At 37.5% G+C, this 14,914-nt stretch overlaps 1 protein-coding gene across 1 annotated transcript in view; it reads right to left on the minus strand.

Moving 5' to 3' along the window:
- FAM81A (family with sequence similarity 81 member A) overlaps positions 1 to 5,584 on the minus strand; it is a 45,559-nt gene extending 39,975 nt beyond the window's left edge. Inside the window, exons 1-2 of the mRNA XM_054564625.1 lie at positions 5,565 to 5,584; positions 4,076 to 4,349 (exon numbers count right to left, since the gene is read on the minus strand). Of these exons, the coding sequence (XP_054420600.1) occupies positions 4,076 to 4,349; positions 5,565 to 5,584 (294 nt within the window). The remainder of the gene's footprint in view (positions 1 to 4,075; positions 4,350 to 5,564) is intronic.
- Between the last annotated feature and the right edge of the window lie 9,330 nt (positions 5,585 to 14,914).

A 14,914-nucleotide genomic window follows, 5' to 3' on the forward strand; every position in this document is an offset into this window, starting at 1 on the left:
AAGGCGCTCCACTCGTTTCCGGTCTTTGGGTCACTCTGCTCAGGTGTCAAGCCCTGGGATGTAAGCGTCTCCATGTTATAGTCTGAGTTATGAACTCCAATCCTCTTTAGCTAAAAAGGTGATAAGGCACCCTGACTAATAGCCATGCAGTCTGTATCCAATGAAAGAAAAATAAATCCCAAAAGAAAATCGAATTGCTGTGACCAAAAGAAATTGGAACGGATACCACCAGTCTCCAAAGCAACAAAGATCTGCTACATCCCATTAATACCAAACACATAGCCCTTTAAATATCATAAGACGTATAGACCAGAAAGTTTAGACTCCTAAAGACAAATGTACTTAGGGTACAGCCCTGAGTAAATCTCAGTCCTTACTAAAGATATGTGAGAATCTCAAAGAAGAGTGAAAGTTAGCAACCGTGTGGTAGACCAGGACTTTACTTATACATAAGCTAAGCAAAAATTATCATAAAAAGAAATTAACTGTGCAAACAGTAGCCACAAAAGAGCTGGGTAGTTGTATTAGTATCAGACAAAGTAGACTTTAAGACAAGAAATGCTACTAAAGATAAAGAGGGACATTTTATAATGACAAAAAGGTCAACATATCAGGAAGATATATACAACCTCAAATGTACAGGGTGGGACAAAACTAGGTTTAGAGTTGAGTATGCAAAACACAGAGTTTATTCTTGTATCATCACTTATTAATTATTGTATTATTTTCTATATGAACAACTGTAAACCTGTTTTCACTCCACCCTGTTTATGCACCTAACAACAGAACTCCCTGATACTGACAGGATTAAAAGGAGAAATAGACAATTCAACAATGAGAGCTGGAGATTTCAATAACTGATAGAACAAGAGTCTTAATAAATTTAGAGAGATTAAAAATATACAAAGTATATTTTCTTCCCACATGGAATTAAATTAGAGATCCACAACCACATAAGAAATAAATTTGGGGGAACCCCCAAACATTGGAAATTAAACAACAGATTGCTAAATAACACATGAGCCAAAAATAAAATCAAAAGGGAAGTTTTAGAATATCTTCAGCTGTATGAAAACAAAAACACAACATACCAAAATTCATGGGAAGCAGCTAAAGCAGTGCTTAGAGTCAACTTTATAGCTTTAAATATCAATATCAGAAAAAAAAGATCTAGAACCAATTACCTAAGCTTCTACCTTAAGAAACTAAAATAAGAAAAGCAAACTTAATCAAAGTAAGCAGGAAAAAAAGGAAATGGATAGAGTTGAAATCAACAGAGTAGAAAACAGAAAAGCAATAGAAAAAATTAATAAAGCCAAGAGTTGGTCTTTGAAATGATAAAGACTCAATATTATTATTAAAATGGCAATTCTCCTCAAATTAATCTATACGTTTAAAGCAATTTCTGTCAAAATCTCAGCAGGCTTTTCTATAATATTGACAAACTGATCTTAAAATTTACATGAAAATGCAAAGAACCTAGAGTAGCCAAAACAATTTTGAAAAAAAGAACAAAGATGAAAGACTAAAACTACCTGATTTCAAAATGCACTCTAAAGCTAGAAATTAAGGCAATATGCTGTCAGCATAGGAAAACCATACAGATCAATGGAATCCAGAATTAAACCCTTATATTTTATGGTCAATTGACCTTCAACAAAGAGATAAATGGGAAAATGATAGATTTTCCTTGGCTATCTATATGGAAAAAAAACCCCAACGCTTAGACTTTTACTTCACTTCATACATGAAAATGAACTCAAACTGGATCACAGAATATAAAGAATGAAAACTAAAACTTTAAAAGAAAATTGGAGAATATCTTTGCAGCCTTAGGTTAAGCAAATAGTTTTTAAGACACAAGACTGAAAGTATAAACTATAAAAGAAAAAAAACTGGTAAGTTGGACTTCATTAAAATTTTTAAATTTTGCGCTTCAAAAGATACAATTAGAAAAATAAAAATGTAAGTTACAGAATGAGAGAAATATTTGCAAATCACATATCTGATAAGGGACTTGCATCTAGGCTATGAAACTTTTAGAACTATAGAATAAGACAACTAACCCAACTTAAAAATAGATTCTAACACATGCTACAACATGGATGAATCTTGAACACATGTTAAGTGAAATAAACCAGATACAAAAGGATAACACTGTATAATTCCCCTTATTTGACATACCTAGAATAAGCAAATTCACAGAGACATAAAATAGAATAGAGGTTATCAGGGGCTGAGGGAAGTGTGGAATAGGAAGTTACTGTTTAATGGGTAAGATTTTCTATTTGGGATGATCAAAAAGTTTTGGAAATAGTGGTGATGATCGCATGCAACATTGTGAATGTAATTAAGATCACTCAATTAAGATCACTGTATACTTAAAAATGACAACATGGAAAATATCTTACCACAATAAAAAATTAATTTTAAAAAAATAGGCAGCAGACTTGAGTAGACATTTTAGCAAATAAGACAAATAAGCACATGAAAAGGTGCTCAACATTATTAGTCATTAGGAAACTTCAAATTAAAACCACAATAAAATTAAATTAAAATAAATTAAAACCACTACACATGCACTAAAATGACTATAATTAAAAAGATAATACCAAGTGTTGGCGAGTATATAGAAAAACTGGAAACCTCATACATTACTGGTGAGTTGTAAAATGATATACTCATGTTGCCAAATTGGTTTGCTATGTTTTAAAAAGTTAAACATAAGCTTACTGTGAGACCTGGCAATTCTATTCCTAGTAATTTACCCAAGAAAAATGAAAACATATGCCTACGCAAAGACTTATACACAAGTGTTCAGAGCAGCTTTATTCATAATAGCTAAAAACTGGAAAAAATCCAAATGCCCATTAAGAAGGGACAAACAGAATGTGGTATATCCATACAACTGTATACTACTCAGTTATAAAAAGAACATTCTAGAACATGGCTGAATTTCAAAAAGATTATGCTAAGTGAAAGAAGCCAGATGCAGAAGATTCTATAAGATTTCATTTATATGCAATGTCCAGAAGAGACAAACCTATAGAGACAGAAAGCAGGTTGATAGTTGTCTGGGGCACTGGTGGAGGTAGGAATGGATAGGCTTATATAAATTTGGGGGTGTGATAGAAATGTTCAAAGACTAACTGGTGTTGATGGATATAAAATTCTATAAATTTACTAAAAATCACCAAGTTGTATACTTACAATGGGTGAATTTTTGTGGCTTTTAAATTATACCTCGATGGGGCTGTTCAATACATATGTACATACATACATACTCGTACATTCATACAGACATATATATCTGACACCAAAAAAATGAGGCTTAATTTCCTAAGCATAATTAAGACACAGTCTCTATGACTTGAAACAAAGGTTTTTCTTAATCTAGTCAATACACTTTTTATTCACATATTTTAAAATTGCGTGTGAAAGATATTAACATTGTTCAGTGATGAAAGCCTAGGCCCTAAATGATTTTAAGGTTTCTGAACTAAATTGTGTAATCCCTGTGATTGCTCAATAAATAGCAATAAATTTACAAATTCTAAAATTAGAAAATATTGGCCTTTTATTGAGCTCAATGAAGAGAAAAATAAAACAATAAAAGAAATCTGAGAAGCAATTCAAATCTCTAGGTCGTTTGAGTAATAAACTATGTAATCATCATGACCTAGAAACATGTAATCAGAAGAGCAAAGGGTGACCTAGTAATTGATTTAATAGCCTTCTTCAACAATATGAAGGGTTTGTTGCAGGGAAACGATTAGACTAGTTCTTCTCTCTCTCCACTGAGAGCCAAACAAAACAAAGTGATTTAATAATCAGCCAGGCAAATTTAGATTAAACAGAAATAACGCTGACAGTACATGCTATCAAATACTGGAATAAATTAAACAAGGATATTTGTTCAAGCTGTTTCCTTGACGATCATTAAGAATAGACAAGATAGACAGCTATGGTCTGAAGGCATTACCGCCTGGGAGGCAGCAGTTAGACTGGCCGACCTCCTTCCGTGGAACTGGTCTGTGGATAGGAGTCCGGCGCACGATAGACTCACAAGCCTTACCTCGATATCCCGATTAAGCTGCTTCACTATGGCCGTTATGTTTCTGATGTGCTCCTCCAAGAAAAGCCTGGCCAAGCGGTCGCCTCCTCCTTTGTTTTGCATTTTCTGCAAACTGTTGACGATGTCATCTTTAATTCGGAAGGCATGCTCCACGAGGGCCGCCGTTGTTTTCTCGTGGCAGAGGATCCTGTCTTCCAGCTGCTCCACGAGGCTCACAGAGGAATAGGGCGCCATGGTCAGGGACTGGCTGTGTCGGGGCATGGTTCTAACTCGCCTGCGGAAAGGAGCCATGTTACCTGGGTTGTTCATTGCGGGAAACGGCATGTTTAAAGCCAGATTCAAGACTTCCCAGAGAAGAAAATGCAAATCATCTACCCCGACAAGCTAAAAGAGGCTTCAGGCAGGGATTCTGCCCCAAAGTTTTCTTCCTGAAAACTCATTAATCTTTAAACAATTGTACTAAAAGAGTAAAGTATGCTGGTAACAGGTTCCATGACCTTCGAAAGCAAGAGGCTGGCCGACTCGGGCACACTGAGAGGACTTGCCAATATAAGCTGTGTTATCAAGATCAGCCTTCTTAACAAAATCTCCTGACGTGCCCTCCTCGTTTCTCCCCCCGAAGCAGGGTTACAAACCCAAATATCTACAAGCGTCAGGCAGGTGACATAAATGAGTGAAGCACATCACGTATGATGCAAAAGGGAGTGATGGGGACTTTGGAGAGCTGGAAAGGGCATCCCTTAACTATAGCAAGCCAAAATTCTGCTTCCCCCATGACTGACTATGTGGAAATGCCATGTCCACTTTCCCAGATTATCTGACATTTCAAGAAGAGCCGGGAAATTCACACTGGTATGTGAAATCACCTGATTTTTTTAGTGTTTTTTAAAGATTTTATTTATTTATTTATTTTTAGAGAGGGGAAGAGAGGGAGAGAGACGGAGAGAAACAGCAACGTGTGGCTGCATCCTGTGTGCCCCCCACTGGGGACCTGGTCTGCAACCCAGGCATGTGCCCTACACTGAGAATTGAACCAGTGACCCTTTGGTTCGCAAGCCGGCGCTCAGTCCACTGAGCCACACCAGCTAGGGCTGATGTTTTTAGTGTTAACAACTCATTTAATAAGTATTTAAAATGATGCAAATCAAACAATGTACTTCCATGAGCCAGTATTGGCCTATGGGCACCCAACTTGCAACTTCTGATTTAAAAGGATTAGCAGGAACATCAGCCCCGGCAGTCTCCAGAATTATGTATTTCACTGTTGACCAAAAGAACATCGGTACCGTAAGGCTACATTGAAATCTCCACCTCTCATGGTCACAGAATGGTCCACAGTATGCTACAAATCGAGAGCTAGAAAGGGTACACAACAGTATTGCTCTCGCCCATGAACAAAATCATTCTCAGATAATGTAACAGCAGTAAGGCTTCATTTATAATGACCATCACACCCACTAGCAGCCCTCATGGAAAAGAAAAAGTATACCTTAGATGCATATTTTCCATATATTATACCTTTCCTTGGTGACAAGAGAAGGAAATACAGTGCTCCGTTGGGCCATTTTTCTTTTTAATAATTCACATCTGTTGAAAAAATGAGCGTTAAATTATTTAACAGTTTATAACCAGAATTTAAATGATCTCTAAAGCATATTACTAAGTTACTACATGGATTATAAATTGTGCTGACACACTGATCAGTTATATTATTAAAGACCTTATGCCTTATATATGAAATAAACAGAAAATGTTTCCAGATAAGGAAAGAAGAATTAAGCAAAATCAAATTGCTCCTGAAATTAATATTGTTAAGCCTTGTGAGACACAGATCAACAAGGACTGTTAAATGTAGGTTCCTGAGGTTTCCTCATCCCATATCTGTGTTTCAAGCTCCAGAAATCACTTTTGCAGCCACACACAGTTTCTTTAACAGGCTTATTCAATCTTTTACTTCTCTATAGAAATTACAGAAAACTTCCATAGTAGATTGATCTCAGCCAATTTAGTAAATTATACAGCAAAATAAAACCACTTCTTTCAAAATTAATCTTAAATAAAAACAATATATTGTCAGTGGGCTCTGATTTGAGGGAATCTGTCTATTCAATAAGAGAATGAGAATAATATTCTTCATTAAAACTTTACTATAAGAGATAATCATTCATATTGCATCATACATATAAGGAACATTTATTTGATTATCACAATGCATTAGAAATCTGAACAAAACTGGAGGGGTTTAAAAATATTTCATTACTTAGGTTTCTCAATACTGTTGCTAACTGCCTTAAAACAATGAATGCCTAGTAACTGTGATCTAATTCAGTAATTAGTTCTCATTTAGACTCTGGATTCAGAAAGCATTTCTGATTGAAACAATTATTTTGGCATCATCCCTTCAGTGTGTTATTTTTAGTTTTGCAATGTGAACATTTCACTTTCCTAGACACAGAACTTTAAATTTAAACAAATTACATTTAAGAAAAAAAGTGATTCATGCTAAACAAGCTATGATGCCAAAAAAGTTCTTCAGTAAAGATAATGATTTCTGCCATTTAAGCTGCCTAAAATTAGGACAGTGTGGAAGATGTTAATATTCAGGATCATATAATCGTTAAAATTTTTAAGCTGTAAAATACCTTAGTCGGAACATTAAGCTATAGAATAAACAAATCTAAAAAACATTTATTTGGCATCAATTATGTAGCCAAGTAATCTAAACAGGTAAAACAAAATCCCCTCCTTCAAGGGCTTCCCAGCCTACTGAGAAAGGTAGACATCTAAACCAATCAATAAACAATGGGATAAGTGGCTTAGGAACCAAGCGAACAAAAACAAAAAGAAAACAACAACAAAACAACAAAAACACGGTAAGGAAACACTAATTGGAAAAGATATATGTACGCCATGTTTAGTGCAGTGTTATTCACAATAGCCAAAATATGGAAGCAACCTAAATGTCTATCGATAGATGAATAGATAAAGAAAATGTGCTGTATACATACAAAGAAATTCTACTCAGCCATAAAAAAGAATGAAATCTTGCCACTTGCGATAATGTGAATGGACATCAAGGGCATCATGCTAAGTGACGTAAGTCAGGCAGAGGAAGACAATTACCATATGATTTCACTTATATGTGGGATCTAAAAAACAGAAAATTAAAACAAACAAAAGAAAAAAGAAAACAAGCACAGAGAGACAGAGGACAGGTTGGTAGTTGCCAGAGTAAGGGTTTGGAGGGTACAAAACTGGCGAAAGTGGTCAGAAGGTACAAACTCCCAGTCATAAAATAAGTAAGTCGTAAGGATATAATGTAGAGTTTGGTGACCGTGGTTAACAATACTGTACTTTTTAAAGTGGCTAAGAAAGTAAATCTTAAAAATTCTCATCACACAAAAATACTTTTATAGTAATGCCTATTGTCAACTAGGTTTATTGTGGCAATTTTGCAGTATCTACAACTATGAAATCGTTATGTTGTACACCTGAAACTGATATGATATTATATGTCAAATATACCTCAACTTTTAAAAAATCAACATTAAAAAACACATGGGGGAGAAAAAGAGAGGGCTTTGTTTTCGTTTTGGTTTTTTTGGTTTTTTTGGTTAGCAGCTCGGTCCGGGAAGCACTGATAGGAATGAGTTAAGATTTCCCACAGTAGAGAACAGAGAGATTGCTCCCCACCTTCTCTCCTCCACACTCCAGCACTACCTCTACTTCCGTTACTCTCAACACACTCTGACCTAACCCACTCTTACCAATTCACCTTCTCCGCTCAACTCTAACCCTCCCCCTGCCACTCTCCCCACCATGATCCTTAAACATTCCACGCACTTTGCTGCCATCAGACCTTTGCCCATGTAGTCAAACAGAAATGCCCTTCCCAACTCTGCCTGCCTAGAAAACTCGTATTCACCCCTTAAGGCCTCACCTGCCCCTCAATCCAATAAAATGGCTCCCTCATTTGTATTTCTTCACTCTTTATTCTGTCTGTTGTATACTACTTATAATGCTTCATCATTTTTAGCTGTTTAGCAGTCTGTCTTTCCTACTAAACCAAATACTCATTAAGAGTAGCTTTAAAATCTTAATTGACATAGAACTGATCTAGAGGACCCCATGCTGGTTTGTGAGAGCATGATTAGTGTTCCAGGATCAGAAATCACAGCAGTAAAGGCATCAGACAATATGGCTTAGTTTAAAAATATGGTTCTTTATTGAGACTGCACCCCAAACATTAACACTGAACATAATATCTATGCATGAAGGGAGACTTTTGGAATCCCCTTTCGTCCACCTGGAATTATCCTGCCTGAGCTACAGAAGCCCAGCCACAACAGCTTTCTGACAAAGGAGTCTATCCACCACTCATTGCCTGAGATTACTTTTCAGTAACAAACTTTCCTATTACCAAGCATTATGCACTTTCTATAACAGGAAATGCCATGTGGCATGAGTTCACAACACACAATCAGGTCTGTTCAGAATTGGTGCCCTTTTTCATAAATGTTTATCTGTTAGGTCACCTGGTTGGTTAGTATCATGATTCTTGGCCACAACAATGCGATCTGTATGGCAGACAAATAACAATTATAAATAACTAAGTCACTGGATTAAATAACCCCTCAAAGATCACTTCCAGATCTTCCCGTTGTCCATTCAGGTCACCTTCCTGAGGTCATTGGCCCCTGTACATTTATAAACCTGAGCTCTAGCCAGTGGGTCTACAACATGATTAGGCAGGTCGGGGGTGCAAACTATTTTGACTGTGCCATCTTTCACTGTTATATCAATCTCCAGTTTAGGAGTTTAAAAAATTGGGCAAAATTAGGGGAAGAGACAGGTAAGTAAAGCTGGGAAAAGAACCGAAAGAAATAAAGAAAAATAAAAATCATAATATATCAGTAGAGTTTCAGGGAAATGCTATTATCTATATTATTTGTGATTATGAGGATTCTGAGATATATGTGAATATATTTTAATGACAAAAGGAGACATTAATGCCAATTATTATATTTTATAAGTAAAATGACACTGTAGAAATACCTATAGTATCATTTTAATGTAAATGATAAATGAACTTATTAAATTAAAATGACAGTTTTTACTGAAAAATCCAGCCATGAACAAATTAAATTAGTTTTTCAGTTTACTATTGAAGTACAGCACTAATGTGTTCTGATGAGTGAGAGAATAAAAAAATAGGCAAAGCATTTATGAATAAAGTGGTTGTAATTTGGTGGTGGGGGGGAGCCTATTTCCTTAACAAGAGAGTGAAAGGGAAGAGGGCGGAGAACACTTGACGGTTCGTGGGAGTCCTTCTCTAACTAATCTCTAACACTCTGCTCAAGCCTTTGGGCTTTGTCCTGGGGCAGTGAGGAGCTATCAGGGAGTTGTGAGGCCCCAGCTGCCAGAGTGTCTGGGGCAGGCAGGAGTCAAAAGAGGTGAGAGGTGGCCAAGGCAGACGCTCCAGGAGGGATTCGGTTAGCAGAGGGGTGGGGCAGGGCCTGGGGAGGAGGAGGCGAGGAAGGGTCCCCTGAGCTTCTTCATTGCTCTCTGCCCAGCTCTTTTCTGGCTCTTCTCCCTCATCTTTCTCAACCTCCTGATTTCCTTTTTCTTTTCCAACCACTAATTACTCTTCACTCATTTTCCTTTGACGGTTTCCTTTTCTTAAATTTCCATTTTCACTCTCCATTTCCCTTCCCTGTACTGTCCCTCCTTTCCCTCCTTCTCTCTATCTCTTTTTCACAGCTGCAGTCCAATATACTATTCTGTTTTGGGAAGCATGGGCGGTGGGGTTGGAAAGGCACTTATTTGAATCTTGGCTTCCCCGTCCACTGTGTGATCCTAGCAGGCTGGCCTCAGTGAGTCAGGCTGGGGACCATATAAATAACAGCTGCTCACTTTTATGGAGTGTTTACCCCGTGCGAGGCACGCAAGGAGTCCGTCTACGTGCATTAATTGAATTCATCCTCACACTCATTTGTGAAGGGACTGCTCTCATTATCTCCGTTTTACCGGAGCAAACTGAAGCTTAGAAATGTTGAACTGGCCCAGTATCAGGTGGCCAGGAAAGCATATCACCAGGCATTACCCACAAGGAGGCTGTGGGGTATCCAGACAGTATCTGGCCTCGGGGCACTGGTTATGATTCCCTAAGAGCTGGTTCCCTTCCTTGCTTAATGTCCCTTCGTCACACCTAATATTAGAAAATATATCTATTTTTAAAAATAAAACTTTACATAGAAGGTTCAGCAAATAGTATTCATTTGTTTAAAGAGCTATTAATTGTTTATTGTGTGGGGTTAGTGGGGAAATTATTAGGTACTTGTTGTATCCTTTTCATTTGGCCAAAGCTGCTCCTCCTGGCATCAATGTGTGCTGAGGAGACAGATGGACTGAAGTAATGCTATTGCCACTTGTATTTTTTAAGCCAGAGCACATACATGGAAAAAATATATATATTTGCAACACACATATTTTATGTGAAGAAATTTGGAACATTTTAAGAAACTCCTTTTATTAAACTGAAAAATGCTTTTTGTGATTAATAAAGTTATATATTAAATGTTAGCCTCACCGTGGCTGGTGTGGCTCAGTGGACTGGTTCTCAGCTGGCCTGAGAACCAAAGGTCACTGGTTCAATTCCCAGTCAGGGCACATGCCTGGGCTTTGGGCCAGGTCCCCAGTTGGAGGTACGAGAGAGGCAGCCACACATTGATGTTTCTCTCCCTCTCTTTCTCCCTCCCTTTCTCTAAAAGTAAATAAATAAAATCTTTTTGTAAAAAATAATAAATTTTACCCTCTGCATAAAGGTGTACAGGATAAAGTGAAAACCACCATTCAGAAATTGCTGATGTTTATATAAATTTACATCTTGAAGATCTCTCTTCAGGATACATATGATTTTCTCTTTTTTAAAATGTAAGTATAGTTGGCATACAATATTTTATGAGTTACATTAGTTTCAGGTATGTGATATTTTTATACCTTACAATGCAATCACCCCACTAATTCTAGTAATCATCTGTCACTGTGCAAACTTATCACAATATTATTGACTACGTTCATTTTCTCCTTTTTTACTCATCACCTACCGCTTACAGGTTTTTTTGAAAAAATGAAACAATATACTATGTATACCCTAAATTTCTTAATTGACACTATATTGTGAACATCTTTCCATGTCAATATTACATTGCAACTTTAATGCCTGAATAATATTCCATTGAATGAATATACCATAATTATCAGGCAGCCCCTGACTGATAAACATTTCCACTGAAATACTATTTATAATCATGGTTTAGTTTAACTTTTTGATCTCTTATTTTCCTATTCTTTGTTCTAGGAATGACACAGTATAAGAAGTCAATGGGGCAGAAGGTGAGACTCTGACAATGAAATCTGAAGAATTAAAAGGGATGAAATCAGATCTGTAAGAATGATCCGAGATACTGCTGGGACTCAGAGCTAAAATGAGGCAAACAGCACACTTGTGATCCCTGCTTCAGTGTCAGTCTCTGGCTCCAGGCTGTGAGCTCCATGAGGACCTGTACTGTCCACAGCTATATCCCTAAAACCTGGCAAATGGGAGTTGATCAATAAATGTTCCCTGGATGAATGAATCTTAATGATACATGACTGAAATGAAGTCATTTCATAGTGTTGAATCTAATGCATTGAATTCTTACTAGAGAATGAATGTGCGACCAGAAAGGGGGATGGTATGCACTGCATGTCCAGTAAAAGCAGAGTATGAAGAGGTAAAATTTATCAGTGTTCCCAAGAACCTAAGAATCCAGAGTAACAGGAAGAGTTCTCTAATGGAGAGAGATGATTAAGCTCTTATGGTGCAGTTGATGTTACCCTAAGATCATCCTACTCACAACTCTTGCCCTGAGCCCAAACTCACCAAGTACATCATTTAGCCTCCCATGTGTACATGCATAAAAAAGGAATATACGGGAATCAGCAAACTCAAGTTCCAGTCTATCTGCCAGCTACTTTTCTCATTGAATTAACAATTGAAATTACACCTTTGATGGGAACCCAGCTTAGGTCTCCTGAAATCTGATCATCTCTGTCAGTCCTAACAGCGATGAATATCTAAAGTCATGACACTGAACTGTGGTATCAGTCATGGGGGACAGACTCTTATGTGACCGCCACCTGCTGGAGTTTACACCTTGTTTAATCCTCTCCCCTTTGAGTTAGGTGTGACCTATGACTTACTTTGTTGTTGTTTTTTTTTTTAATCGTCTCTTGAGGACATTTTTTCATTGTTTTTTAGAGAGAGGAAGGGAGAGAGAGAAACATTAATGGAGGAGAGAAGCATCTATTGGTTGCATCTCATATGGTTCACAATCTAGGTATGTGTCCTGACTAGGAATCAAACCCACAACGTTTCAGTTATGGGATGACACTCCAACCAACTGAGCCACACTGGCCAGGGCTCTGTGACTTACTCTTAACCATAAGAATACAGCAGAGGCCAGCCAAATGGCAGTCATCTGTATTCAGATGGTAGTTGCAGTCATCTGGGACTCTCACACCAAATCACATATAGTGCCTACTAGAAATATTTTAAATTTTTTTTAATGTTTAATTATTTATTTTATAACCTAACTTTTAAGTCAAATAATAGATTTCTAAATGATTGTCTTGCTTAGAAAAAAACATCTCAAAAGAATGCTGAAGACAGAATAAGAACTTTAACAACTCTTTTTTTCCCCTAATAACAGTGGCTCTGTTCCAGCCAGGGGAAGCAAATTATAAAATAAATCTAATTTTTCACAAGAGATACCATTTCATCCCATTAGGTTGGCAAAAATGAAGAGTGGCAAGGCCACGTATTGACGGGAACATATATGGAACAAGGGGAACACCAGATGGGAATGTGAATCGGCAACACCACATTGGACAGCAATCTTCACTATCTAGAAAAGCTAAAGGTGCACAAATCCCATGACCCAATAATTCCAGTACTAAGAAATACCCCCCAAACCTTCTCAAACTTCTCCTCAAGGAGACACAAGAATACTTAAGGCAGCAGAGTTCCTAAGAGCAAGAAAGTGGGCTAGGGAGGACTGGACACCCATCATTAAGCAAATAGATGAATAAACCATGATATAGTCATACAGTTAAAGGACAAACAGTAATGGAAATAAATAAATTAGAATTACAAGTCCCAATGTGAATGAATCTCACAAATATATTAAGTAAAAAAGCAAGTTGAAGAAGGATACGGACACTATGATGACATTTTATAAATGTTTAAAATATGCCAATAATATGCCAAATCTGTAACATTTAAAGATAAATATAGAAATGGCATACACCAAATCAGAGTACAATTTATTTCCGAGTGGGAGATAGAGAGGATCAGACAGAGGAATACAGGGGGCTTCAACTAAATGTGTATTTTACTTCTTCAATTAATTTTTCATTATATCATTTAAAAAGAAAAAGAAAAAAATTGCTTCTTCTTACCCCACTTTTTAAAAAAAATAGATGGCCCTGGTCAGGTGGCTTAGTTGGTTGGAGCATTGTCCCGTACGCCAAATGGTTGCAGGTTTGATCCCTAGTCTGGGTGCACATGGGAGGCAACTGATTGATCTTCCTCTTTCTTTCTCTCTCTCCCTCTCCCTCTCTCCCCCATCTCTGTGTCTGCCTCTCCCTTCCTCTCTAAGATCAATAAGCATATCCTTGGGTGAAGATAAAAAATAAAAACCCAAGTATGTAAAGACCATGAGCTCAAGGGGAGTTGGTCACATTGTTATTCTCTCCAGGGCATGCAGAGAACTCGATCTTGCCCGAGACATTCTGGGGACCACAAAATCAGAATTACAGGGCAATTGTAATTAATCTTCATCAAATCTTTACCCTGAAAGCATTTTATCCACACTTAATCTGTGATCTTATCTAGATGTTAATATTTCTATAAATGGCTATTGGTTAAATGTCCAACCATAAAAGAGTAGTGAATAAAACATGGCACATCCACCCATAAGGATATCCATAGCTATTTCAAATAATAGTTACAAAGGCTATGAAGTAACACAGAAAATATTTACATGCTAGCTATAATGTTAAATTTTTTTTTTAAAGAATGAGATTTGAAAAGAGATTTATAATACCGTAGAGAGCCATAATCAGAGTCTGGAAACCAGAGCTTTGCTCCATGAAACCACAATTTAGGTGGTGCAAACATTTTAACTTAGGAATTTAAAAGAACCCAGCAAAATTTTAAGTTCCATCCTTGTCATGCCCTATTCTCTTCCTCCTCCCCCTCCCCAAGTAAGGAGCTCATGGACACCTGGGCCGGCAGAGATAAGTGGAGCGGTCAAGGTCAGGACAAGACAAACACTGCACCTCCGAATGCACAAGCTGTCCTTCCCTCTCCTATCTGACCCGTCCCCGGGCCCCGCCCTCCATGAATGGATGCGTCCTTGGATTTGTGGTTCCCTTTAATGCTGCTCCCCCACCCCACCCAGTGCCAAATTGGTGGAATTGCTCTGTGGTGTGAATAGCTGGTGTCTAGGTAAATCATTTCTTTTCAGTACAAGGAGAAGGAAGAGGGCTGTGCAACTGTGGCCAGGGACTAATTCCAAAATCAAAGTATCTAGATTGATAAGAAGGTCAAAGAAGGACCTTTGATAATAGCAGGAGCTTTCCATAAATTAACTACAGGGCTCAGAGTCGGGGAGTGCCGCCAAATTATGTGCAAAGGAAATAAGAAAGCACAAATAGCACACCCTGTCTCCTTAACAGACAGATCCCGCCCAGGCTAGGGTGGCTCATCCTGCAAAAGGAAAGGGTGCCGGTTTG

This window comes from Pteronotus mesoamericanus, unplaced genomic scaffold, assembly GCF_021234165.1.
Source record: "Pteronotus mesoamericanus isolate MK-2021 breed Mesoamerican mustached bat unplaced genomic scaffold, CSHL_Meso_final contig_164, whole genome shotgun sequence".
NCBI lineage: Eukaryota > Metazoa > Chordata > Mammalia > Chiroptera > Mormoopidae > Pteronotus > Pteronotus mesoamericanus.